Source organism: Argentina silus (genome assembly GCF_951799395.1).
Source record: "Argentina silus genome assembly, chromosome: 12".
Taxonomy (NCBI): domain Eukaryota; kingdom Metazoa; phylum Chordata; class Actinopteri; order Argentiniformes; family Argentinidae; genus Argentina; species Argentina silus.
This window is the reverse complement of record NC_139666.1, coordinates 9715462-9742449: the sequence shown is the minus strand read 5'-3', so window position 1 is coordinate 9742449 and position 26988 is coordinate 9715462. Positions and strand designations below refer to the sequence as shown.

The 26988-nt window shown below is 45.1% G+C and overlaps 1 protein-coding gene across 1 annotated transcript in view; it reads left to right on the top strand.

Moving 5' to 3' along the window:
• Positions 1 to 26988, top strand: part of kalrna (kalirin RhoGEF kinase a) — a gene marked incomplete at its 5' end in the record, with an annotated part of 142423 nt that overhangs the window by 89906 nt on the left and 25529 nt on the right. Inside the window, 19 exon segments of the mRNA XM_083681564.1 lie at positions 1150 to 1269; positions 3588 to 3806; positions 4280 to 4429; positions 4768 to 4882; positions 5136 to 5251; positions 5478 to 5600; positions 6065 to 6247; positions 7018 to 7136; positions 7318 to 7384; positions 7687 to 7796; positions 7995 to 8064; positions 8389 to 8478; positions 8820 to 8912; positions 9639 to 9750; positions 10107 to 10297; positions 11490 to 11591; positions 12144 to 12286; positions 12532 to 12634; positions 23310 to 23556. Coding sequence (XP_083537690.1) covers positions 1150 to 1269; positions 3588 to 3806; positions 4280 to 4429; positions 4768 to 4882; positions 5136 to 5251; positions 5478 to 5600; positions 6065 to 6247; positions 7018 to 7136; positions 7318 to 7384; positions 7687 to 7796; positions 7995 to 8064; positions 8389 to 8478; positions 8820 to 8912; positions 9639 to 9750; positions 10107 to 10297; positions 11490 to 11591; positions 12144 to 12286; positions 12532 to 12634; positions 23310 to 23556 — 2473 coding nt within the window.

Below are 26988 nucleotides of genomic sequence, written 5' to 3'. Positions count from 1 at the left end.
ATGCTGCAGTTGACTTGAATAATGTATGATGTTTGTCGCAGTGGCAGCGACACCCATATATCTGATGTGGATAGCCAGTCATGTTGTTCTGAAGGCTTTTGTTTTCCATGTGTCATGTGTGCTTTAAGGCCAGTGAGCCAATGTCAGCAAACATGTTTTATTAAGCCTCCCCATACCCATTTGTAGTTGTCAAGGGGTAAGAAATCAATATATTGTCATGCAGCTCACATTGCCTCACCCAGATGGCTGCCAGGCCTGGCCTGGCATGGCCTCTCTCTCTCTCTCTCTCTCTCTCTCTCTCTCCCACCTCTCTCTCTCTCTCTCTCTCTCTCTCTCTCTCTCTCCCACCTCTCTCTCTCTCTCTCTCCCACTCTACCCCCCCCCCCCTCTCTCTCTCTCTCCCACTCTACCCCCCCCCTCTCTCTGTCTCTCTCTCTCTTTCTCACACATACACACACACACAAACACACACACACACACGCACACCACCCTCTGTGTCTCTCTGTGCGCTGCCTACTGCAGTAATCTCATTTTGTCTGTAATTGAGGGCCAAACTGCTGTCACCAGGGACCGCCGGAGAAGAGGCTCCACTTTGCATGATGCACTCTAATGGAAGGAAATAGGTCTGATTGTAGGAGCACAGTGTCTCTGTGAAGGAGACTTGTGGGACTGGGGCCAAGTTATTGTGGCGGTGGCCAGAGTGAAAGAGAGGGAGGAGGGGGAGAGGGCAGGGGGAAGAGGGGGAGAGGGTGTATCTGTGCAGCAAAGAGTACAGTTGTCCCCCCAGAGAGAGAGAGAGAGAGAGAGAGGCAGTGGTTTCAGGAATGGAGAGGGAAATAACAAATCTCCATATGTTTATAATCCCCCATGAGATGATTTAGTGAACATATGTAATAGTTGATATGCCAGTGAAGATAATGCTACTGCTAATCCTATTTCATCCTCTTGTTTTAGTTGAACTATGCCATGTTGATCTATGTCACCTTGACATCTAGAAAACACAAGGTCCATGGCTGTAAGCTGATATTTTGTAAGCTCAATTCCTGAAGTCTCTCAATTTCTGAAACGTAGTTTTACCAAATGAACCTTTCTCTCCTGTGTGGCCTCTCCTCTCCTCTCCTTCCCTGTCCTGTCCTGGTCTGTCTGTAGGTCCTCGGGTGGATCCGGAATGGGGAGTCTATGCTCAACGCCAGCATGGTGAATGCCAGCTCTCTGTCTGAGGCAGAGCAACTGCAGAAGGAGCACGAACAGTTCCAGCTGGCCATCGAGGTAATCGCCCCCAAACCACGCTGACCTGGCTAATCACTTCAACGTGCGCTGTCATGAAGCACAACAAACACACCATACACACACACAAGCACACACACACACTGTCCGGGAAAACAGTATACTGCTTGTTTTCATTCAGTGCTTTAAATAGCTGTGTGCTGAGGAATGACGACAAGCACTCACGCAGGAGGGGCTTTTGGGTAAAGTCCTGTATCAGCACACACACGCTGGTCACCTGGCACACAGACACACACACACACACTCTGCTGAAGCTCTGCTGCTTCGGTGTGGATCCTGGATCCTGGATCCTGGATCCTGGACCCTGGACCCGGAGGGCCAGTGTGATCGGTCTCTGTGTGTCAGGGGAGGATGGTGGAGGTAGAAATCGGAGGAGGGACGGATTCCATTCCGTGCATTCCAATGAGCCTGTCATCCGATTTCTACCTCCACTGTGTGTGTGTGTGTGCGCATGCGTGTGCGAGTGTGTGTGCTGGATGGGATTAACTCTGCTCTGTAACCCATTTGGGGTGAATGGAAATAAGGCCCTTTAAGAAGCTATTAGCTGACTTTTATTAAATCAGCATGCAGGATGTAGAGGGAGTTCTCTTAATGTAATCACCGTCCTTCCTCCCACTGGGAAAACAAATATGTATGTTTTTTTTCTCCAGAAAGCCCTCCTCAGTGTTGTGGTCCTCTCCAGACATCAGGTTTACATCGAAACCTATGGAGAGGTCCTAAAGGGAGTTTGACTCCCTGGATTTATCTGATGATGATGCTGCTTAACTCATGTTGTTATGGTGACCGTGGAATGGCATAGAGTTTTGACTATACAGGAAATGATCACCGGGATAGACTCCTCTCAGATTTATGCTGTATAGAATGTTTATGGCTCCTGTCTATTTTTTTTAAGCAGTCAGCATTTCTCTTGTCCTATACACTAGAGAGGGCTGTGATGCTGTGGATTGTAGGTTAGAGAGTATGGAGGTAGATAATGAGGCTCATGCAGAGAAGAAATGCCATAATAGTTATGCAACGGAAGGATGTCTTCTTATTCTTGTTATATTGATATTGTGGATATGGCCTCAATCGATTGTTCCATTCAAAAGGACAAATTGAATTACTTATGTACAGTAGCTATTCCCATTGGAAGCAGTTAGCCGACTGAACTTTTGCTTCATTTTTAGCAAATTCATTTAGTCTAGTCATTTTTCAGATTAAGTCTAGTAACTTAAAGTCAAATACGGTACTCATTATTGTGTATGCACACATGTTGAATTACTGGACATCACTTTTTCTTCCCCTGTATTGGCTATCTCTGGTGGATTTCGACTCATAAATCAGGGATGGACTTTGGCAGAGAAAGCTCAGCTATGTAGTTTGGCCTGTCTTGGTTTAATTCAACAAGATTGAGCACACTTGTAAAAAAATAAAATAAAATAAAAACCATTCTGTGTGGCTCTTAAATGTTGATTTATTGTTTCCTTTGTGATGCAGTCGAGCCCAGCCAACCAACCAAACAGGCAACCATTTTGACACTGTTGCAACTGGATCTTTCCTCTCCAAGGCATGGGCTCGACTAAACATGTTAGATGGGGAGTAGTCAGGAGGAGAGGGGAAGTCTGTAGACTCAGAGTCTGATGTTGAGGAAGAGGTTTGCTCTGAGGGCATTTGGAAAGATAATTGCATTTGTTCTGTGTGTGACATTATCATTTGATCGCTCTAGACAAGTAGCTAATGAAATGTCACTAGTGTTTCTCACAATTTTTTGAAAGAAACAAATTCCAGCTTTGCATCATCATCTTTGTCTTTTCATGTCTGTTTAACAGACATACAATGCTGTCTAAAAGTGTACCAGAGCTTCCAAAGTGACACAAACACTGGATGGAACAAAATCAACCTTGTGAAAATGACCCCTGTCACTCAGGATTTCTCTTTGGTCCTTGAGGACAAGACACAGAACTAGTTAAATATATCATGTAACAGTTAACATTAACATGTAACATTGATGACTTTATCACAGAGTAACCCTTCCACTGATACATACAAGATATGGAGCATCCAAAAATAGAATGCAAGTTTTTTTTAATGGGTATTCATATGTGTGGTACATAAACTAAAAAAAAACACTTAAGTCTTTGTTACAGAGCATAAAACATAGGCTACAGTGTAACTGCCAAAAACCACCACACACACACACACACACACACACACACACACACACACACACACACACACACACACACACACACACACACACACACACACACACACACACACACACACACTGAACACACTGTCTCCTTCTCCTTCTCCCCCAGTCTCTGTTCCATGCCAACTCGCTTCAGAAGACCCACCAGAGCGCCCTGCAGGTGCAGCAGAAGGCGGAGGCCCTCATCCAGGCTGGCCACTTCGACCCGGACGCCATCCGGGGTTGTGCTGAGAAGGTGGCCATGCACTGGCAGCAGCTGATGCTGAAGATGGAGGACAGGCTCAAGCTGGTCAACGCCTCCGTGGCCTTCTACAAGACCTCTGAACAGGTGGGTCCTCCTGGGCCACTTCTCAAACGGCGCACCCTGGTGGCAAGGATAGGAAGTGCTCACTGGATTGTTTTTTTTTTCAGTTTTGTCCAAATCATGCAGGGACCTGAGTTACGGGAAAGACGAATCCCCTTACCGTTAAGATAAATGATGGTGTTGTCACATGGTTATAGGAGACTGCATAGTATTCACAGTACTGACCCATCAAAGTGACATGGGTCGGTCGTCTCTGTGCTGAACCTGCTTTCTCCTTGTTATCTTTTTACTGTTGATGGTTTAAATGTTTCTTGTTTCTGTTTTCATTGTATCCTTTTATTTTCCATTGTGAAGCGCTTTGAGGTATGGACCACTTTATGAAAGGTGCCAAATGCAATTGTATTAGTATTATCTGTGATTATGAAGTGTGTCCTCGTATGAAGTGTGTCCTCGTATGAAGTGTGTCCTAGTAGCTAATGTGTTTGTGATCTCCTCAGGTGTGTAGCGTGCTGGAAAGTCTTGAGCAGGAGTACAGGAGGGATGAGGACTGGTGTGGGGGCCATGACAAGCTGGGGGCCCTGGCTGAGACAGACCATGTCATCCCTCTCATCTGCAAGCACCTGGAGCAGAAGGAGGCCTTTCTCAAGGTAGTGTTATTGCAAGTCCACAATCTGTAAAAAAAACTCTTTGTGTGTTGTTTGATTCTGCACCTACAGAGCAGATTAAAAGCATCCTCTGTTTGGTTTGCTATTGACTTCCCATTACGGAGCTGGCATGAAGTTCAGTTGTTGTTGAGCATAAACAAATAACCAAGAGAGACTGTTAGATCCATAGAGATAGAAACAAGTCTACCCTCGTTGAATTGATTTTTCCCCTGTTGTGTTATGTTGAAGAGTGGATACAGTACGTGTTCCCATTGACAATAACCCTGTTTGACATTTTTTGGCGGCTCATTTGACACAAAGTCCTTTGTGGTTCCCCCCAGGCCTGCACTCTGGCCAGGAGGAATGCAGAGGTGTTCCTGAAGTACATCCACAGGAACAACGTGAGCATCCCTGGTGCTGCCGGACACGCCAGAGGCCCCGAGCAACAGGTCAAAGGTCAGTCAGAAGAGCCCAGTCTAGAAATACTCAGAATAGCACAGCACAGCCTGTCCAAATTACTGCTCAGGCTTCTCTCCCTCAAGGAGCTGGATATGTTTTCACTATCGTATACTTATACAATATGTACCTGCACTAATAGTATACTATATGTACCTGCACTATATAGACTACACTAATAGTCTCTATTCTGTTCTGTTCTGTTCTGTTCTGTTCTGTTCTGTTCTGGTCTGGTCTGGTTTGGTCTGTGTAGCCATCCTGAATGAGCTGCTTCAGAGGGAGAACCGGGTCCTTCACTTCTGGACCATGAAGAAGCGTCGTCTGGACCAGTGCCAGCAGTATGTGGTGTTCGAGCGCAGTGCCAAACAGGTGAGTGATCCTGAACGCAGCCCCAAATCCCCCAGAGTTTGTTTATATGACCACAACATGTGCAGATATCTATGTGGAATGGGTTCTTGTTTATTTTTGATGGCCAACGGAGGTACTGTTGAAAGATGGAAGACAGAGAGAGAGAGAGAGGGGGATAGGGGGAAACGGGCAAGTGGGAACTCTTCACCCCCCCCACCCCCCCTCTCTCCTTTGCATTTCTCCACAGGCCCTAGACTGGATCCAGGAAACAGGGGAGTATTACCTCTCCACTCACACCTCCCCCGGAGAGAGCAGCGAGAGAAGTCAGGAACTACTCAAGGAGTATGAGGAATTCAGAGTCTCGGCCAAGGTATGGAGCAGGGAAGCAGAGCTACTGTTTGGTGCTCTTGGACTGACTCGCTCTCTCACTGTCAATGTGTCGACCCTACCTGCTATTGATATTAGCCAAACATTTCCACTGTGCTGGGTGTATTTAATAGCTTGATGAGATCATTCCCGTCACTGGTTCAGTCAGCGAGCAAGAGTTACAACATTTCTCCTAAGGGATGTCTGGCTTCTGTCGAGCTTCAGGGTAGATGATGACATGTCATGTACATGCTGCAGATGTGTGTAACGCTCACCCAGAAACTCACACATGCACACACGCATGCAGGCAGGCAGGCAGGCAGACAGGCAGGCAGATGCATGCACTCATACACACACACACACACACACACACACACACACACACACACACACACACACACACACACACACACACACACACACACACACACACACACTTACACCCTCCCTCTCACACCTCTGTTTCAGCAAACCAAGGAGAAGGTGAAGATCTTGATCCAGCTGGCGGACAGCTTTGTGGAGAAGGGCCATGGTCATGTGACTGAGCTGAAGAAGTGGGTCACAGCGGTAGACAAGCGCTACCGGGACTTCTCCTTGAGGATGGGGAAGTACCGCTCAGGCCTGGAGAAGTCCCTGGGGATCAGCTCTGAGGTAAGGCCCCAGGCTAGACTAGGCTAAACTAAGCTAAACCCTTTGGTGAAGTCTCATTATAATCAACCGAACACTTATCCTTGTACTGCAATAACTACTAATTAGCTGATGAGGTTTTAGAGGAAGTATGTATCTAAGCAATTCCTGTGTTTGTACTTGAGAACACCTGAGATCTCTTTTAAAAAATACACCTGGTTATACACCTGTTTTCAGTGAGCAATACCAGTCAAACTTAAGTCATCGTCCCTAGCAAGGTCCTATCAATATATGTATGTGCGTATAGACAAAGTCTACCATCAAATCAATGAAGGCTGGTGGATGGAAAATGTGGAAGACGGGTTCAAGGTAACGGATGGAACGGAATTCGGAATGGCATCAAACACATATCATCATATTGATACCATTCCTCATTCCGTTCCATCCCTTACAATGAGCCCATCCTCCCCATTTTCCATCCACCAGCCTCCACTGCATCAAAAAAAAATTCCCCTGCATCTCTTTTACCACAAGGTGAAATTCAGCTTGTGTCTGTCTAAATGCCTCTGGCTAGGTCGTACACCAGAGGAGAGACCGGGGGGGGGGTAACCTACACATCTCACTTTAAAGCCCTGTCTTCATCTCTACACATAACCACTGATTCTTCCTCCTACTTGAAAGACAGCAGAGAGAAGAAACACTCTTGTTTGATGTCAGCGTGCTGAGTCGGGTGAGATGTGAATGAGAATATTACAGTCCAGTGAGTTGTGAGTGATCCTTTCTCTCTCTGGTAGGATAACAAGGACTTGGAGCTGGACATCATCCCTGCCAGTCTGACAGACCCTGAGGTGAAGCTGCGTGACCCCAACCACGAGGTCAACGAGGAGAAGAGGAAGTCGGCCAGGAAGAAGGAGTGAGTAGAAGAAGACACCGGGAGAACGCACAGATAGGAAGCAGCCCTAGCATAATGTTATGTAAAGTGAATAATGATGTTTTTGTTTGATCATGTATGCTGATGTTGTACGGTTAATGTGATCTCGATACTGTATTCTCATTGCTGGTTTATGATGCAATGCATGTGTGTGATTGCCCAGGTTCATCATGGCTGAACTTCTTCAGACTGAGAAGGCATATGTTAGGGATCTGCATGAATGTTTAGAGGTAAGCCTTAATTCATCTTGACATATTATTTGTTCACGGCTCTGTTCAGCTTTGTTCTGCACTCCTGGGTTCTTTAGGCAGTCAGCTTCAGTAACTCTAGTGATCTTCAAAGACATAAGAACAGTGAATTATTTGCCATTTATTTGTCTTGACAGTCAGAAGGTTTGACTGTCACATTTGAGGTGGTTGAGGATGATGGAATGCCTCACCTGTGTGTGTGTGTGTGTGTGTGTGTGTGTGTGTGTGTGTGTGTGTGTGTGTGTGTGTGTGTGTGTGTGTGTGTGTGTGTGTGTCCTCTCTAGACTTACCTGTGGGAGATGACCAGTGGTGTGGAGGAGATCCCACCCGGCATCGTCAACAAGGAGCACATCATCTTTGGGAACATCCAGGAGATCTATGATTTCCATAGCAAGTATGAGTCATTTGGAATCTCTTTTGAAATGCTATAAGAAGATGTGTTTGTTACACACATTATTACATGGTAAACCAATCTGAAACCAACCACTAATTCCTTTTTGTACACCAATTCATGTAATTTGGGTTGATTAAATTGAGATGGAGCTGAGTGGTCACAACCATTTAACCGTCCTTGTGATATCTATAATTCCAGCATTTTCCTGAAAGAACTAGTGAATTATGAACAACTACCAGAGGATGTGGGTCACTGTTTCGTCACATGGGTAAGACGGGCCTGTTTTCTCTCCTTTGTGTCTGTCTTTTACACAGAGCATCCCAGACATGTGGTCCCATGAGTCATCATCCCAGGCCAATGTTGTTTACTCCCTTGCAATTATTTCTTAGACCATTTCTAAATCATACTCTTGCTTAACTTGAAAGCCTCTGCTTGGATTAAGCAGTCTTAGTGAGGGACACAGTAGAATACAGTACAGTAGAATGTAGTATAATGTATCAGTATGTTCTGAAGTTTAGAATGATATACAGATGTAAGAATGCAGGTCTATAATCATTTCGATTTTACTGTATTTTTCTGTTCTGTTTTGCAGGCTGATAAATTCCACATGTATGTCAATTACTGTAAGAATAAACCAGATTCCAGCCAGCTCATCTTGGAGCATGCTGGCAGCTTTTTTGACGTAAGTGAATCAGTTCTATGTCTATTTCTCTCACCGTATCATAGTTTAGAGGCCGTTTTTTTTTTTATTAATCAAGATGAATCCACAAAGTGCTTGTGAAGACATGATGTTGATGTACTTATCCATCCTACCTCTAGATGGTGCTAATGATCCATTCATTGCCATCCGTCTTTTGTGGCTCTGCTGCTCTGCTGATTTACTCTTTGCATTACGACGCAGTTCATAAATGGGTGCAGCGATCATCAGTTGTGTGATTACGAAACACTGCGGTGTATTTATCACATGCTTTTTTTCGATCTTCACAATGTCATCAATGCTGTGCGTTGCTGTGTTGTGTGCAGGAGATACAGCAGAGACACGGATTGGCCAACTCCATCTCCTCCTACCTGATCAAGCCAGTGCAGAGGATCACCAAGTACCAGCTCCTCCTCAAGGTACTGAGACCCTGAGAAACGCAGCAGGAGACATGGGGGCTCTTGTCTTCCTACCTCCTCCCTGAGGACAGTCAGCTCCAACATCAAAACATCTGGGCCGCTCTACCTCTCTATCTCTCTCTCTCTCTCTCTCTCTCTCTCTCTCTCTCTCTCTCTCTCCCTCTCTCTCTCTCTCTCTCTCTCAATCCCTCCCATCTGTTTGTTTACACACTTTTCTGTGTTTTCTTATCGGCTCTTTAATGAATACCCATGAGACTGTTGTTTCACTTCCTAGTGTGTGTGTGTGTGTGTGTGTGTGTGTGTGTGTGTGTGTGTGTGTGTGTGTGTGTGTGTGTGTGTGTGCGTGCATGCGTGTGCGTGTGCATGTGTGTGCGTATGCGTGTGTGTGTGTGTGTGTGTGTGTGTGTGGGTGGGCACTTTACTGTATCCTATTTGTCCACCACCTTAGTGATTCAGCTACTTATGCAGATTAATGAGTCTCACTGTATCATACCACATCATCTTACATACAGACCCCATTGCGTTGCTGTGCTGCATCCTAGCTCCTGTCATACTCCAAGCTGTTCAAAGTCAGACCACCAAAGACCAATAGTGGTCAAAACATTGTTTTTTTAAGTACAGGAGCATTGATTCGTGTTTTTTTTTGCTCTCGCTCCTGCTTCCTTGTCCGTCCCGTCCCGTCCTGTCCCGTCCCGTCCCCTCCCCCCCAATCACCCACTCCCCCAGGAGCTGCTGTCCTGCTGTGAGGAGGGTAAAGGAGAGATCAAGGACGGCCTGGAGGTGATGCTAAGCGTGCCCAGGAGGGCCAACGATGCCATGCACGTCAGCATGCTGGAGGGTAGGGAGCCGCCGTAGGGAGGACGAAGCACAGGGAGGGGATATGGCACTGCTTAGACTGGAGGAGAAGGACGTGTGTGTGCTGCCCAGTGCCCAGTGCCCAGCGCCCACAGTGCCCAGCGCCTGTGGCCTACTTAGAAACAGCACTGACTGACCCATTTTGATATGGTATTCCATCAGTGTCAAACTGAAAAGAGACCCAGTTTCACCTGGACTTGGGGTTTGTTTACTTAGCTGCTAAGTTAATTTCGCTATCCCCCTTCGTATGAAAATGAAACGCAAGGCAGGTGCCGTCCTCCAGTGCAGCGCTGTGTACAGTACCTGCTGTGTTTTAAAGTGTCATGTGCTCTCTGCCAGGATTCGACGAGAACCTGGACGTGCAGGGAGAGCTGTTCATCCAGGACACCTTCCAGGTGTGGGATCCTAAGTCTCTGATCCGGAAGGGCCGCGACCGCCACCTCTTCCTGTTTGAGATCTCCCTGGTGTTCTCCAAAGAGATCAAGGACTCGGCCGGACGCACCAAGTACGCCTACAAGAACAAACTGCTGGTAGGACTGCTCTCTCTTTTTTTTGTATGATAGAAAAGGCCTTATGTGAGTCGTATCTGGAATATTGTACCATCCTTCTGAACGATCAATACAGAAGAGGTGTGAGACTGCAATCTTCATGTCTGTTGGTGAGATGATAACGCTGTGTTTTCAGTGATGTCCTCCACGCACTCGTCACACACAGCAGTTTGAAGTTCCGCCTCAAGAGAATTCCGCCCCAAGATGGTGCTGACGTCTCCATTTAGACAATATGTGTCATGTCACTGGCCGAGCTGTGATACTAACAGTTGTTTAAGGCTGGGATGCCGTGTGTGTGTGTGTGTGTGTGTGTGTGTGTGTGTGTGTGTGTGTGTGTGTGTGTGTGTGTGTGTGTGTGTGTGTGTGTGTGCGTATGCGTGTGTGTGTCATGGGGATGGAGAGTGCAGATACTTTGTACACTTGTGGTGTTTGCTCTGCTCTGCGGGCTGAGAGGTTAGCAAGTGGTTTCCCTTTGATCTGCAGCCAATGCTGGCTGAGATGTGAAGGCCCTATCGTGTGTGTGTGTGTGTGTGTGTGTGTGTGTGTGTGTGTGTGTGTGTGTGTGTGTGTCTATGTGTGTCTATGTGTGTGTGTGCGCGCGCGTGCGTGCGGGTGCATGAGTGTGTGTGGGCGGGTGAATATGTCCTATTGTAGCACTGAGATTCATACTATGCTGCTAAGTAGATGCTTTAGCCTCCTTATTTGAATGCACCGACTGTTACTTGCTCTAAACGAGAGCATCTGTTCACTGGATAACAGGTGAATGTGAAATGGTGTGTGTTTTATTAAGAGGGTTGTTATTGCAGGCTTTTGCCATGGGTTACAGAGAGTGAGAGTGCTTTTAAGGAAGTGAGGGATCGTACAGTATAATGTGGAGCAGGTGTTGAATATATGAAATGCAGAGCAGATGGAGGTGTCTCAGTTCTGAATTAAACCGTCCTCCCACAATGCATTACTTATAAATGTGTATGCCTGTGTTGTATAGCAGCTGCTCCTCTCAGGGGAGTCAGACAGTGAAGATTGAAATCAGTACAGTTTTCTTTTTTGAATGATATCCACTGTCTCTTACTTGGTAATACTGTATGTTTCCAAATTACCAATTCCAAATGACCATTGAAAACGAGTGATAGTGTTTAAGACAGACACGCTAAAGCTGTTTGTTTTCTACCATCAGACATCGGAGCTGGGGGTGACGGAGCACATTGAAGGGGACCCCTGTAAGTTTGCCCTGTGGGCCGGGAGGACCCCTTCATCTGACAACAAGACTGTTCTTAAGGTACGTCCCCAACTAACTCCCTAAAGGCTTCGACTCATCTCCAACATGCTTTGGGCTCTTAGCTTTAGTTTGAGTACTTTTTTAGTACTTTTACTTTGTACTTTGTTATCATCCTATGATACCCACTGTCATTATAGACAGTGATGTAGTTTGTCTAAAAGGCCCCGGTTCCACAAAGCTGTAGCACACAGTGAACACCAGGCCTGTTTATCAAGTCCTTCAGTGTCTGCAGAGAGCAGCATTTACAGTAACGCCATGATCACCTTCAGTGTCAACGTGTTTTTTTCTCCTTAACACCCGAACACCCTCCTCTTGAACTTCCACTAACAGACACAACAAAAATCCAATCACTATAGTGTGATATGTGATGTCAACTCCTCCTCAATTCAAGTCTAGTCATATTTATTGTCCCTGAGAGGGAAATGTGTTTGGCTAAGACGGCATCCATTTATAGAAACACAACAGACATAAAAGACAGACATTCAAGCATGTCACAAACAACATTTTAAAATAAAACAACATGGCGAAACACATCATTCTCGTCCTCCGCAGGCTTCCAGTATTGAGGCGAAGCAGGAGTGGATCAAGAACATCCGTGAGGTGATCCAGGAGAGGATCATCCACCTCAAGGGGGCGCTGAAGGAGCCTATACACATGCCCAAGACCCCCAACAAGCCACGCAACAACAGCAAGAGGTGGGCAGCACAACAGTGACATGACAGGCTCCTGTCACTATTTATGTGGAGCAGTTTCCCGTACACAGATTAAGCCCAACCCCTGGACTACAAAGCACCCTCGATGTAGTCCAGGACTATGCTTAACCTGGGTCTGGAAAACTAGCCCTTAGATTTTGCTCTACAATTCTTGATGATAGAGAAGCTGAAGATAAGAAACATCCCCTTTAAGAACAGTGATTGGATGTTTGTTTTTGACGGTGCAGGGATGCTGGTGAGGACGGAGACAGCCAGGGTGATGGCAGTAGCCAGCCTGACACCATCTCCATCGCCTCGCGGACCTCCCAGAACACAGTGGACAGTGACAAGGTAGGAAACCATTTGACTTCTATTACATAACATATCCAATACACTTATCTGCTTCCAGTGGCTTGCTTCAAGTATTGCTACGGCTGAATTCCAAAACAAGCCCTAGCCCCTCCCCTGTCTCCATAGATCTGAAAAGATTGGATGGGGTCTACGCAACATGGTTAACCTTGTATGGGTGGGGTTGGGTGGGACTCTCACACAAGGGGGTTGATTCAGGATTCAGTATGTGTATTTAAAAAAAAAAACCTTGACCTTGACTCCACCCGCTGTGGATGAGCTGATGGCTAACAGGTGTTCCACACTCGGGGTTTCCCTGTTCTCTCCTATGATCTCAGCAGGGGCTTTGACACTCCATTGTCGGTGAGGCTCCCAGGCAGAGTGCAACACTTTACAGAGAATAACCACAATGATGTGAAACAAGCATGAAAAGTCTATTTAGGTTTTGTTTGGGCACATGCCCCCATGCAACATATGAAGGACCATATGAAATCAAAGTAAGGATACTTTTCATTGATTACTCCAAAAGTATTTCAGCTAAGTATTTTGCAGCTGAATGTCTACCGAGCTTGACTGACTGATATATTTATTGATTTAATTTACAGTATCAGATAACACAAAACACATATACAGCCATAGCATCAGTGCAGTAACACACATCAAAAAGGCTGAGCCTTCTAAGTCGATCCTTCCTCCCGGTCAGATAGATATGCTGTATGTGTGTGTGGGAGTGAAACTGATGGACATGTTGTTATGAAACTGTCTCTAGTTGTGCCTGTTTATTGTCTTATCATTGGGACCCTTCCCAACTCTCCTCTCTCTGTGACACACACACACACACACACACGCTCCATCCCCCTCTCTAAGGAGAACACTGATGAGGCTGAATCCAGCCGTCTGTCGTCTTGGAAACGAGCCAGCGCAGGGTGTCTCATTCTGGGGTCTTATTTCTCCCTCGTCTGCTCTAGAGTTCAGTGTCAGACACACAGAGAGGGGGAGAGAGGGGGAGAGAGGGAGAGGGGGGCAGTGTGACGCCCTGTGGCCTTTTCACACGGTTCACCCAGACGCCCACGCACTAACCCAGCGCTAAATGTCACTCTACTCTGTGCGCTCACGCGAATACAAACTCACATAAGCACGCACACACACGTTTTCACTTCGGTTTACACTCACATTCTCTCGCACACACACTCCCGCACATGTGAACGGCAGGGCTCTAGAGATGACCACCCTAACGGCCTAGTTATGTTGGTGATGAATGGTTGTGATGTGGGAGAAGTTTGTGGAACAGGCCTGTGTGTGTGTGTGTGTGTGTGTGTGTGTGTCTGAATCCTGGCTATCCTCCCTTGCCTCGTGTGTTCTGTGTTCTTTACAGGCAGAGGCAGCATCTATGAACTCTCCCTTTGTTTTGATCTTGGGACACAAAGCAGCTTTAACTCTACTGTTCTGACAGTTAGCTAGGACTCCCTTTTCCCTTTGTGGAGAATATCTTAATCTGAAAAACAGTGTTTTTATTTTATTGTAGAGTTTAAAGTGGGAGTATTATTCTCTATTCTCTGCTCTTGTCTTTGAAAATAAGTCTTTTGAATTCCCTAACAGGTTACTGTAATGTCTGTGGCCTTTATTGCTGTGTCACATCTGTTGTTTTGCCATAGATTTTTATTGTTTTGTGCTTGAGAGACCGATTGTGGCAGACATAAAATGCCAGACAAAAACTGTAGTTTTGTTGGCTATCATGCACAGGACAGGAAACCTTTCAAAACAGAGAAATCCCTCACAACAGCCCTGATCTAATTTCAGCGGCTGGCCGTCACTGGCAGAGCGACCGTCATGTGTGAGTTATATCACAAGCCTCAGACGTGTCAATTGTTCCATAGACTGTTTTTGTCTTGTAAAAAAAACAAAAAATATATATATTATTATTTCGAGTGTTTTGGAGAACTTTCCGAGCCCTTTCAAATGGCCTACGCCTGGTCCAAGTTGACAGTGTGCCATCCCAAACCAACGTAGACTGGCTCCCTGCTGCTCCCACCACCCACTCTGCTGCCACTATGGGAGGGTGCTTTGGTTTTCCTCTTGGCTATGGAAGAGCGTAGGCCTGTTTACAAGCGTGCAACCACATATTCAAGCCTGTTTGTTCTATATAATTACAGTATGTGGGTGAAACATTCTAGAATTCACCTCAGATGGGAATGTACCGTGTAGAACGTGTTGCAAGTGCCTACTACGCAGCACAGGGAAGCGTGTTGGCTCAAAACACCTCCTTATTTATTTTTCTGCAACTTCATCTCAGTTAAATCTCACTGAACACACCCTAGCTTGGCTCCTCCTCGGGCTTGTCTCTCAGTTATGATCTCTTATGATCTACTTTATTGCTGATAATTACAAAGAAAACAGCCAAGACCAGCAGTTTCTCACTGGAGCCACTACTCTTCCCTTAGTGAGACCGACCCGACCTGACCCAACCCATATCTTTTGAATCTCTGTGGTGTAATAGAAGCGACCATACCGGTTTTTGTATGTTATTTTTATAGATCTGGATCTGGCCCTGTTGAAAACACAGTTTGGGGAAAATAAATTCCCTTTTGGTGTGCCTGGCTTTGGCTCTGTCCCCCTGGCTGGTGTGCGTCCCATGTGATCTGTTCCTCTGCTCACTAAAGCAAGGCTGTGTGCCTCCCTCCTCAATTCCATTTACTGTATCCTTACTCAATCAACTCCATTATCCCCATCACCCCTGGGCTCGTATAATGAACCTATTCTCCCTTCATCACAGATGCATCCGTAAGTCATAAGACTGTCCTCGTGCTTCTGCGGGATGGGAGATGTGGTCAATATAAGTGAAATGTGAATACATGTGAATGAACTTTGAGATGTTAGAACAAATTTGAATAAGCTAGTTACTGTAGCTACAATGTCATGTTTTTCTCTCGAGCAATTGCTAAGTTAGTTCCGGCTGTGTGAAAAACTGATGGCGAGTAATGTTTTGTACAGTAGTAGGGAAAGAGTATTTAAAAATGGTGGTTTATTTCTGATTCGTCTGATAACTCTCGAGACAAGTAGTTCAGGCTACATGAGGAGCGATAGAATGATACCTGTCGTAAGACAATGCAGTCCCACAGGTTTTCAGTACAGCATGAGTGACTGACTGGAATGTACCAGGAATACCACCCGTAACCTTGTGATTTACTTCTGTTGTAAAATGAGGTTTGTCTGTGTCCTTTACTCAAAAATCCACATTTAAAAGCTTTTTCAAAACAGGTCTTCCCAGGGAGCCTCTCTCTCTCTCTCTCTCTCTCTCTCTCACATGACTTCTCGCTTGCGCTTTCTCTTTCTCTCTCTGTGAAGGCAGGACAGATGGGGGTTTGTCTACGTGGGGCTTACTATAGCTGTGCTTCTGTGAGGTGTGCCGCACCCTCCCTCACACACACGGACGCGAGCGCGCGCACACACACACACACACGCTCTAATACGCTGAAAGTGTGGATCATCATTACAGTGTTCCACAGGCTTACTATGAGAAATAGGGACAGGTCAAAGCACACACACACACCCCACACTGCTGCCTGCCTGTCTGCCTGCTTCAGCCAATCAGAGGGAGAGCTTGAACTGTGCTTAACTGACAGAAGTGCAGAGTGAGAGCAGATGAGATCACAATGCCAAAGTGGATGAACTTTAAACTTTTCAAGGAGAGCAGTCGAGTAAGTAACAAACCATCACTTTTCTACTGAAGTATGTCAGAACTGTTCCAAGACATTTAACATTTGTCTGTGCTGTAGCTTTGGATAGGCTTGTTTAAGCCAATGTTGTTAGTCATCGTGTAAATTGGAGTCTTGCGAGATATTGTGAGGCACTTGTCTGGTTCTGTAGCTGTTTCAGACACCAATCTGTGTGTGATAAAACATATTAGCTTATTGGTTGTTTTTCTTGGATTTATACTCTACGAACCATACATGGGAGGGTAAATAATGTATCTGTATAGGTTCTCAACATAATGCTGTTAACTGCAGCATTACAAAAATGAAAGAAAAAATAATAATTTACCACAACTATGTGAGTTAAATAGCAATCCGAAATGATGTGTAAACATTGACATTAAATGACTGTATCGCCGGAGCAGAAGCACGTTTGTGTGTGTGTGTGTGTGTGTGTGTGTGTGTGTGTGTGTGAAGGGAGTGGAACATTCATGTCCCAGTTAGAGCAGTGTAGTGCAGATTAATGGTTAAACTCTGAGGGCAGGGACAGTCGACAGGAAACGGGTTATTAAAGCTAGGCTGAATGAGATGGTACTGAGACGCTCCTTCTGAAGCGCTGGCTGCAACAGATTAACCATAGTTGTGTGTCTGTGTGTGTGTGTGTGTGTGTGTTACCTACACGCTACGCTCCTGGGTTTATGACGTGTTTATGTTGATATTGTTGTTGTAGTTCTATCAAAATGAGTGGGGAGTCAGCTGTGTAGCTATGCTACAGGCTAGTGTTGTCCTCATGACTAAAACTCAAAGAAGGTCTGTGTTTGTTTTGGCTTGGCTGGCACACAGAATGAGGTCTCATGAGAGATTGTGCCTTGGCGCAAGGCTCTGAAAAAAGGGAGTATTTATCAAATGTTAATTATGACAAAAGACCTGCGAGGTATACTGGATTTTTGGCACTGGATGTTACAATTCAATGAAGTGAACGTTTCTTCTTTTTCCATTTACTGATCAAGGCTTGAGGTTGGTGCCATGCATGAGCCCAGTCTAATGTCAATGAAGACTGCATGGCTGATGTCTTGAATATGTTCTTTAGTCAGTTCAAGTTCATCTCCCTCACCTACTATCACTATTAGGTGTTATATACAGTACATGATAGTGATATTTGAAAAACACCAGTTGGTCCCTGTTAAGATTACTTAGCCCACCCTTGTGTGCGTGTGTGCGTGCGTGTGTGCGTGCGTGTGTGCGTGCGTGTGTGCGTGCGTGCGTGTGTGCGTGCGTGCGTGCGTGCGTGCGTGTCTGTACAAGTTCTCTCCTGTTAAAAAATAATTGGCTTCTGGCATTGGCCCCTGGTGTGAGCATGATTCACTTACTGAAACAAATGTATTTGTACTCGCTTTGGATAAAGGCGGTTAGGGTTAGCCATATGCCATGAATGTAAATGTGTGTATGTATGTATGTATGTGTATATATATATATAATCCTCATTGACCTTCCAAACATAAAAACACTACCGCCAAACCATAATTCAATATAAGCACGCTCCCTGACAGAGCCTTTCTAACCTGGTCCCCATCCGACTCTTGAGCATAGTTTGACGTGTGTACCCTTTTGAGAGACATCCACATCCCTCGCTGGCCCAGAGGTCTCTTAGCAACGCGCCACGGCTCCTACGCTCTCGTAGGTGACCTGATACTCTCCAGATGGTGAGGAGATGGAGGACCATGGCCACATCTGCTTCTGCAGCTTAGACCTGACAGCTGCTGACATTTCATGGACAACACCAAGCATACAAGGGGGGGGGGGGGACAGAGGGAGTTAATTTGGTGTCAGCTTGTTTGTAAAGCTGCTAAATCCATGTTAGTGTTCTTGACTTTTAGGATGATTATTGTAAGAGGACTGCAAAAAGGTTTGTGTGTGTGTGTTTGTGTGTGTCTCAGAGAGAGAGAGGGAGGTCAAAGCTGACTTCTCTGTACTGCTTCCCCTAGTCCAAGTGAGCAGAATAGTATTTGTGTCTCCTGTCACACGTGTGTCCCCCACCGTATCATTATCTGGACTGGCTTGTACACGTTGCATTTAGTGCACCATACCACTGTTTGTTTACTTTAAAGGGGCAGTGTGTAATTGGTACATCCATTTTTTCACTTTTGCAATTGTAAACAAACACTGTATACTGTAGATTCAAAACACGGTTAAAACTATCATTTTTATCTCATGAACAGCCAGGCCTGGCATCCATAGCTCTGCCTTGAAATTGAGAGTGGTTAAATTTCTCCAGACCCATCCCTTACCTGTTTACCAAAAAAGTGGCGGGGAGCCACTGTTTGAATTACAGATTGAAGTACTTTCTTCTTCATTGGAAGAATATGACACATTGAGATGTCTCTATTATTGTTGTGAACACGTTAGCGATGAATTGTGCTTGATATTTTTTTTTTGTGATATGGCAGGGAAGTTGTTGTGTTTGCCTTGCAGTAAACTCCTTTTGACAACACAAGATTGCAGGATTGTCAGTGGTAGGGTACTCTATAATCACAGCTTGACTCGAAGAGTGCTTATGGCAATTTTGACCGTTGAGGACCAAAAAACAGCATGAGGTTTGAGTAGCAGGTAATAATTCTGCTGGTGTGATATTATTTGTTTTTCTCTGCTTCTCCGCGGTCTTTTCCCAAAGCCCTCTGACTCAGAGACCGAAATAGCTGTTGGTTTTTAATAAAGGCCTGGTGACGACACCGTCTTCTTGGACCTGGACCTACACATAATACCCCAGCCCTGGAAACTCAGACACTTTACCACTTCCTGTTCCTCGTAGACAACTCTGACAGCCACGCTGGAAACTGCTGTTTGGATCCAGTCTCTCTCTGTCTCTCTCTGTCTCTCTCTCTCTCTCTCTCTCTCTCTCCCCCCCTCATTCCTATCTGCATCACAACAGCCAACTGGACTGATGTCTTGACATGTACTGTTTAGGCTGGACTCAACTGCCGTAACTTAAGCAGGCGTCTGGCTAGCATTTGAAGAGTCCTGTGTTTATGGTTTGACTTGGCATCAAATGTTTTGTTCTTTCTTAATGGGGAAGTCAGTGTCCCAAGTATATATGGCTCTTCCACAAATAGATGTTCCCAGTTCCCAGTTGTTTGTGAGTAAAGATCAGAGAGTGGACCATCACTTTACCCAGTGAGGGACATTTCCTTTTGTGCATATGCAATTTACTTCATATGCGGCCAACTGCTTTGGTGTTAGAATCTCACTATTGTGTGGCCACAGACAGAGACACATGTCTCCCTCTATAAGGCTATGGTTTAACCAGGTTCCAGTTTACTGTGGAGGAAGTGGAGTGGCACACCCATATTGTTCTGGAGGACTCGTCACTGACACCCCCAAGCTTACTACACACCACATTGATTGAGTGTTCTTCCCAGGCCATAATATGACTCTATAGTTCCAGGTGGCTAGAGAGGTTAATGAAGGAACTGAATTTGTAACTAATTAACAACCATCTATCTTTGTATGCCATCAAAACACTCTCAATTGATAATTAACTTATATTTGTTTTCATAGTCAGATTTTATAACTGCAATTTAATGTTCTTTTTCTCTGTTAGTTGGCAAAAATAAAATCACATTAATCTGTCCTTGTGCCGTTTAATTTAAGCACATGGTGCCCTCCCCTTTGCTGCCCAGCTCCAATCATATTTCATTATAATTAAACTGATTTACAGCCAGTTGTAACACGAGATGTAATTGGCCAGAGTTAATCATGTGGATATCTTAAGTGCTCTCCAGCACAAAACTTGAATTGATGATGCTTTCCAAAGCTGTGTCCAGGAGCTCGCCACATAATGAATACAAACAATCATGTGATTTAACTTGTATTTATCTCTCGAGAAACGAGCCATTCTTCTGTGGCTGTTTGTTTTCAGTACGATTCGGTATCTAAAACAGTTTTTAATCCACTTGACTGAGAATGTTCCAGATGTCCCAGATGTTCAGTTGAGTTTGAGACACATGCACTGTAAATTGTTAGGTTCTGGTGGATGAAATGTTGTTTCCTCCTGCAAGCTCTTTATCAATGAGGGCATCACTGTGTCTCATATCCACAAACACATGGATCTTATGAACACCATTCATATAACATATGCCCTGCTTGCCCCTCTCAGTGTAAGTACATGATACATGGTATGTTCTTATTGCATGTCTCTGGAGGTGTTGCTGTAGCCAACATGGCTGAGCCGGCGTTAGTAAACACAGATGACATCATCCTGGAGTAGTAAATGGAAGCAGGTGGGCAGGAAGAGGAGAGGCTGGCCGAGACACCAACCCTGATGGATTCCACAGCTGGGACCAGATGGCCAACCATGCACCTCACAGGGTTAGCCCTGAGGGACGCCGCCCCTGAATCCCAAAAGTGCCTTAGACGGTACTCGGTATACTTTGGTAGACCTGAGAGGATTGGATAGGTGTAGGCCTAACCAATAGACTGATGTTTCACCTGGCCTATCAGAGGGCAGGATGGAGCTGCTGTAGCTACCATTTTGCTTACGCACCATTCTAATCAGACACTGTTTTGAGATTCAAGGCATGTCCTGTCAGTTGGGATCCGATGGCCAACTATGCACCTCACAGAGTTGACTCTCTGTCACCAGTCGGTCAGCGGTGTAGGCTGGTCTGCTATTCTCAGGGCGTGAAGGGCCATATACAAACAGTCACACTCTCAACAGTCACACTCTCAATGGTAGTCATGACCCTTATCAGTTATGCAGACCTTATAGATGAGTCAAACAATTGGGAAAGTTAATTGTGATTAGATTTTTGAGTCCAACACAAGTTCATCACTGGAGTCAATGTATTTCTTTTTGACAATTGCTTATGAAGTCTTAAGACAAAAGTGTCTTTTTGTTGTTGTTGTTGTTGTTGTAAAACAGTCAGTTACATGGACATGGTAAACATTGTTCATTGTGAATAGTCTCAGAGTGATATTTGTGAAACACCACAGGCTCAGTGGTCAGACACAGGGAATAGTCAATAGGAGAAAACAATGCTGTGAGTGTAGACTGGCCAAAGGATGTTGCCAGAAAGCTGTGGGTGGTCTGTGTTATATCTCCTACTGGAGCAAGGGGGACGGGCCTGACCTGAGGATCATCCCTCAAACCACTGGACCCCCATGTGTGATGGGGGACTCCAGGCTCTAAACCACAACATGTGTTTTCACTCCGTCTTACTGCGTCCCAATTCTCTATATCCCTCTCCCTGAAGTGTGCAATATAGTGAAGAAGCTATGGGCTCCTTCACCACATTAGTGTAAGCATGGGCTTCACTGAGTCTTCACTACATTTCTCCCTTCATAGGGAGGGAGAGAGAGAGGGAGAGAGAGGGGGGGAGGGAGAGAGGGGGGGAGAGAGAGAGGGGGGGAGAGAGAGAGAGAGAGGGAGAGAGACTGTTTGTAAGTTTTGGAGCATGGAGTGTGCTCACAGGAGCCTGAGGTGGGAGTGTTCTGTTATTCACTTGTATTAAAAACTCCCTGTGGACTACGTGCTTTATAGAGTGTGAGTTCTCCTGGTAAGAGAGTGAGTGAGTTGACCTGATTTGAACACAGCCCGAAAATGCTTTCTTCAAACTGGGTGTGGTGGTTCGGTAAATACTGTCTATCTCAATGTTGAGAAAGAGGTTGTGTGTCTCTAGAACTAAGCAGTCTGGAACTCCCCCTAGAGAACACACACAGGAGGTAACATAATGAGCCAACCTGTGTGTGTGTCCTAGATCGGTTCCTCGTTGGTCACTGTTGGTTCTCTCTGCTCCAAATGGGGTACTTCAGGCTCTATTAGACACACACTCTCACTCACTCTCTCTCTCACTCTCTCTTACTCACAGACACCCATGCACGCACACACACACACACACACATTCGTCAGATGAGAGAGTGCTGAGTTTACTCTGAGTGACAGAATGAGGATAGATCATATTCCCGTCTCCTGGGGAGATTTGCTGACTAACGATTGATGATGATGATGAAACCAGAGTAATCTCACTCGGCCAGAGAGCATTAATAACCACAGCACAGCAGTGATGTCCTCATAACCAGAGGACTCCAGTCATTTACGAGTGTCATCTATCACACTGGTGTAACAAGCATTTCCTTAGCTTAAGGTCTCATATCTCCAGACCACGATGAGGAATGTTAGTCAGTTTATTACTACAGTTCATTAGAATAATCTATTATGATACTGTACCTCTCCCAGTTGAGTCATTTGGTGATTGCGTGCTTATGATGACTAACTTATGATGACTAACTTATGATGACTAACTTACTGACTAACTGTCCAGACACTCACCACTGATACTGGGGAATGCTTAGGATGGAATCCAGTTGTGTGGCAATGGTGATATTTGGTGCAGTATGTGTTGGGATTAGGGTTAGCAAAGGATGCCAGTAGCTGAGATTAAGCAACATTCCAACTGTGGCACTGATCATATAGGGTCATTTGAGGAGTTTGTACTCATCCGGAGTTTGTACTTGTCCTTAGAGGACAAGGGTTCTATCTTTATGGTATTTGCTGTATAGGCTCCTTCGATCTCTGAGACTCCAGTACCTGGGGGAATGATATTGTACAAGCAATGGAATATGACACTGTCATAAACTGTGTACACACCTGCTATTATATAAAGCATTTTCTAACAGGTCATGGACACTGGCCTGGTCCACATCAATTCCATAGACGACATGGTCTTCTATTGGCTCCAGTTGCGTAGGCCCGGTCTAATGTCTGATCATTCCTCACAGCCTCACAGGTGTTAGACTGCATAGGAACCTGATACTGTTTGAGTTGTGAGACTCCCCTCCCTTCGTTTTCTCTCCTTGCTGTTTTGGAGAGAGACACGCCTTGTTTACAGAGTGGGACTCAACTCACTAGATATTCACTGTATTCTCTACCCCCCCACCCCCCCCGACCCACCCCACCCCAACCTCTCTTCCCCTCCCTCTCTCTTCCTCAGCTCTCTGGAGGCTGTGAGCTGACCGTGGTGCTCGTGGACTTCGCGGCTGGTTGTTCCAGCGAGCTCACCATCCAGACGGGTCAGACGGTGGAGCTGCTGGAGAGGCCCAGCGACAGGCCCGGCTGGTGTCTGGTGCGGACCACCGACCGCAGCCCCCCTCAGGAGGGCCTGGTCCCCAGCAGCGCCCTCTGTGTCTCCCATTCCCGCAGCAGTGTTGAGATGGAGTGCTTCTTCCCCTCCGGGAAAGGTAAAGGACATCGATATGATTTTTAAAAAAATTTATTTAGAGCAGCATAGATGTCACTGTGTTTTGTATCTGTTTATGTGAGAGACTTCAGACAGACATAATCTGGTAGAGCCAGACAGTGTGCCTGTAAAACCTGGGATGAAATTAGGGCAAACCTCACCTGCATCCATTATTTTAGGCTATCATAGATTAGAACACCTGATTTTTTTGGAAGCTTATCTTAATCTTTTTGTATTCATTTGGCTGAATAGAATTTATTCTATTCATACATGTTATTGTTCTACATTCTGTTTTTAGAACTGTCTTTTCAGGACGGCAACAGACCTTTTTGAAAATCCATAATCAAACAATTCGTGGTCCTACCTCTAGAGGGAGCAGTTGGTTGACGTCAGCACTGGAGGATGCTTTGACACAGGAGAACATAAGTGTATAAAGCCCCATACGTAGATATGTTATTGTCCTCAAGTGCATTATCAGGCTAATCTTAGTAATACTCTTTAGATACTGTATATTGGCTGCTTCCTTCATTGCTTTCAGAGCTGTATCTGGTCTTGACGCTCCCTCTCTAGTTGTAAGGATCTCACTCTCAAATAACCTTAATGGTATCAGGGCCCAGTATTTCAAAAATGTTAATCTATATTAGAATGATCCGAATTCCTTTTTAACTGGCAGGTTTTGAGTTGTGAAGCAGGTAGTAATACTGGGCCTTGAGTTTTGATCTAAAGTTGAGCATTGATCACATGAACATTGGAAGACATTAAGTTGTGAAGGCATCAAGGTTTGAGGTAAGGTACGAGTACATTTCTTCAAGTACATTTCTTTGTCAGCACCATTTCATCAACGTCGAGTTAACTGCCGAATCGAATCAAAACGCGCTGTTTTAACTGAACTATGACGCTGAATAGGCAGAGCAAAACAGACCACAGAACTCTCCAGAGTATATTGAAGTTCGGGTCATTATGTGTCATATTGAACACAACAATGGGAGTCATTCATTCTCCTTAAGCCAAGCACATGAATGGCAACCCCTTAGTAACAGAGCAGGGGTTTGCTTTACCAGAAGTTAGAATTAGCACTCATGCTGATTGAGTGTCCTTTTGTGGAGCACTTTGACAGCTTGTATGTGTTCCGATGTTTGAGTCCGTGTCGTGAAATCACCGGCTATTGTCAGCTGCCACCGTGGGTGTTGGATGGACCTCTTGTTGTTGTCCCCTAGGAGCTTCCTTTGACTCCTTAACTCATTTCCTTTTTTTGTGAATTAGGACTCTAAAACATCCCTTCCAGAAGGTTCTTAGTCTGAGATAACTTCCTGAGCCTGGGGCAGTCATTTTATTTGCATGTGTTTTTGTTTTAATGGTTATTTTATAGATTGAGTGAGACACTGATACCCCCACTGTCTGACGGAACAGAATTACATTAGCAGAGCACTTTTCATTTCATAGTATTATTATTATTATTATTATTATTATTTTGAACAAGATCCATGGTTATTTTGAATGTAGCTGATTTCAAGCAAGGTAAGTTCTATCATTACAAACCCTAATGCATGTCTTGGTCGGCCTCAGCTGACAGTGTGTACTGTAATCACTGTAAGTGGAGAACATGGGCTGTAACCTATTAGCGATTTTTCATGTCTTTTTCATTCTGAGCGGTGGCTGCCCTCTCGCTGATCCACTTCACTCTCTTATATATAGCCTCCTGAGTCCCCACTTTATTACATACTGAACATTTGACGTGCTATAAAATTCTAACTCATTAAAAAAACATTTTCGCTAGATGCTCGGAGACCGTAACCTCTAAAATCCTACTTCCTCCTCCCCGTCAATTTCCTCGATTTCAAAAATAGCATGCTACCGGTTGGCAATGACTCTTTGTTTTAGAAAGGATAGGATTTGTTTATGGGGAGGTGGCTGGCTGAGGCTTTGCTCCATGGTTTCCAGCCACAGTATTCCTGTTGTGTGATGGGTACGTTCCCAAAGCGTTGCCTTTTTGAAATCGTACAACAATAGACAGTCTCAATATTTACTCCATGTAATCTGTGTCTGATTCCTGCACTAGCCTACCCTGATATGAACTCTCACACAAACACACACACACACACACACACACACACACACACACACACACACACATCCTTTCTTGTGACCCTGTGGATCTCCATGTGATCATTTTCTTTGGTCGTTTCTTACGTTTTGAGGATAGGCTTAGCCCACACAAAGCTCTCCCCTGTTGCCTCGTCAGCTAGATGACCATCACCACTAGTGTGACATACTGTGCATTCTTTGATGAGGTGGATGTTTCTCAAAAATCACATGACCTATGTCTACATACTACGAAACCTGTTCCAAAGTGTATCAGCACCAGGGGAGGCTGGTGGAGCTATACATTGGAGGACGGGCTCATTGTAATGCATGGAATGAGGAATAGTATCAAACACACACATTGTAATGCATGAAATGGAATCCGGAATGTGTGTTTGATACCATTCCTCGTTCCATTCCATACATTACAATGAGCCTGTCCTCTGATTTCTACCGCCACCAGCCTCCCCTGATGTGCACTGACACGAAGGTCACACCTAAGTCTTAGTGAGCCGAAACTAAATACGTGTTCCAGCAATGGGAGAAGTCTTCAAGTTTCCAGTCATGTTTCGTTAGTCAGCGCCTTGTCGTGGGTGTGAGTTCTTTAGTCCTTTTGTACTACTGTTAATCTACCAAGATGAAGAGGATCCAAGCCATGAAGATCAAAGTAATTATTTGAAACTACTTGTCACATATCTGTCAATAATTGTTAATGTTAAGTTCATGGAAATGTTCACACTTAGCCCTTTGGTATACAGCACTGTACAAGTATGTTCAAAATCAACTTGTAGGGTTGTTATTAGACCACTCAAACAAGAGGTGAGTCATGCTTGGCTGTCTGTTCTAATGGTTGGTTTCGGTTTAGTGCCCCGTCAGACACACAGTTAGTTCACACTGCTCACACATTGGCTCCTCTTCGGACAGGGGATCAGGTCATTTGCTTATTCGCGCCATATTCCACAGGGTACGACTCTCCTCACTGAAAGAGCTGGCTTTGTTTTTCCACAACCACATGCAAATCCAAGAGCGGTAATGTGTAGCCATGCAAATATGAACACAAAAAATGTGCCGCTTTCCATGCTATTCTTAGTATGAAGACATCATCCAGGAGGCGGACATTAATGTCGACAGGTATGTATGTCATATGTCAGCAATGGCTTAATTAAGTGTGTTTACATTCGAATGATACACTGAACAAATACAGTATAACCTCCCCCCTATTTCACCTCCAATTCTGACTATTACAGATTGAAGTCTGCTACTAACTAGTTCAGATCCAGAGAACTTCAGGGACTATGACTAAGTGACTCTAGAAAAGATAAATAAGGCCATGTTGTTGCATACTGCCAAA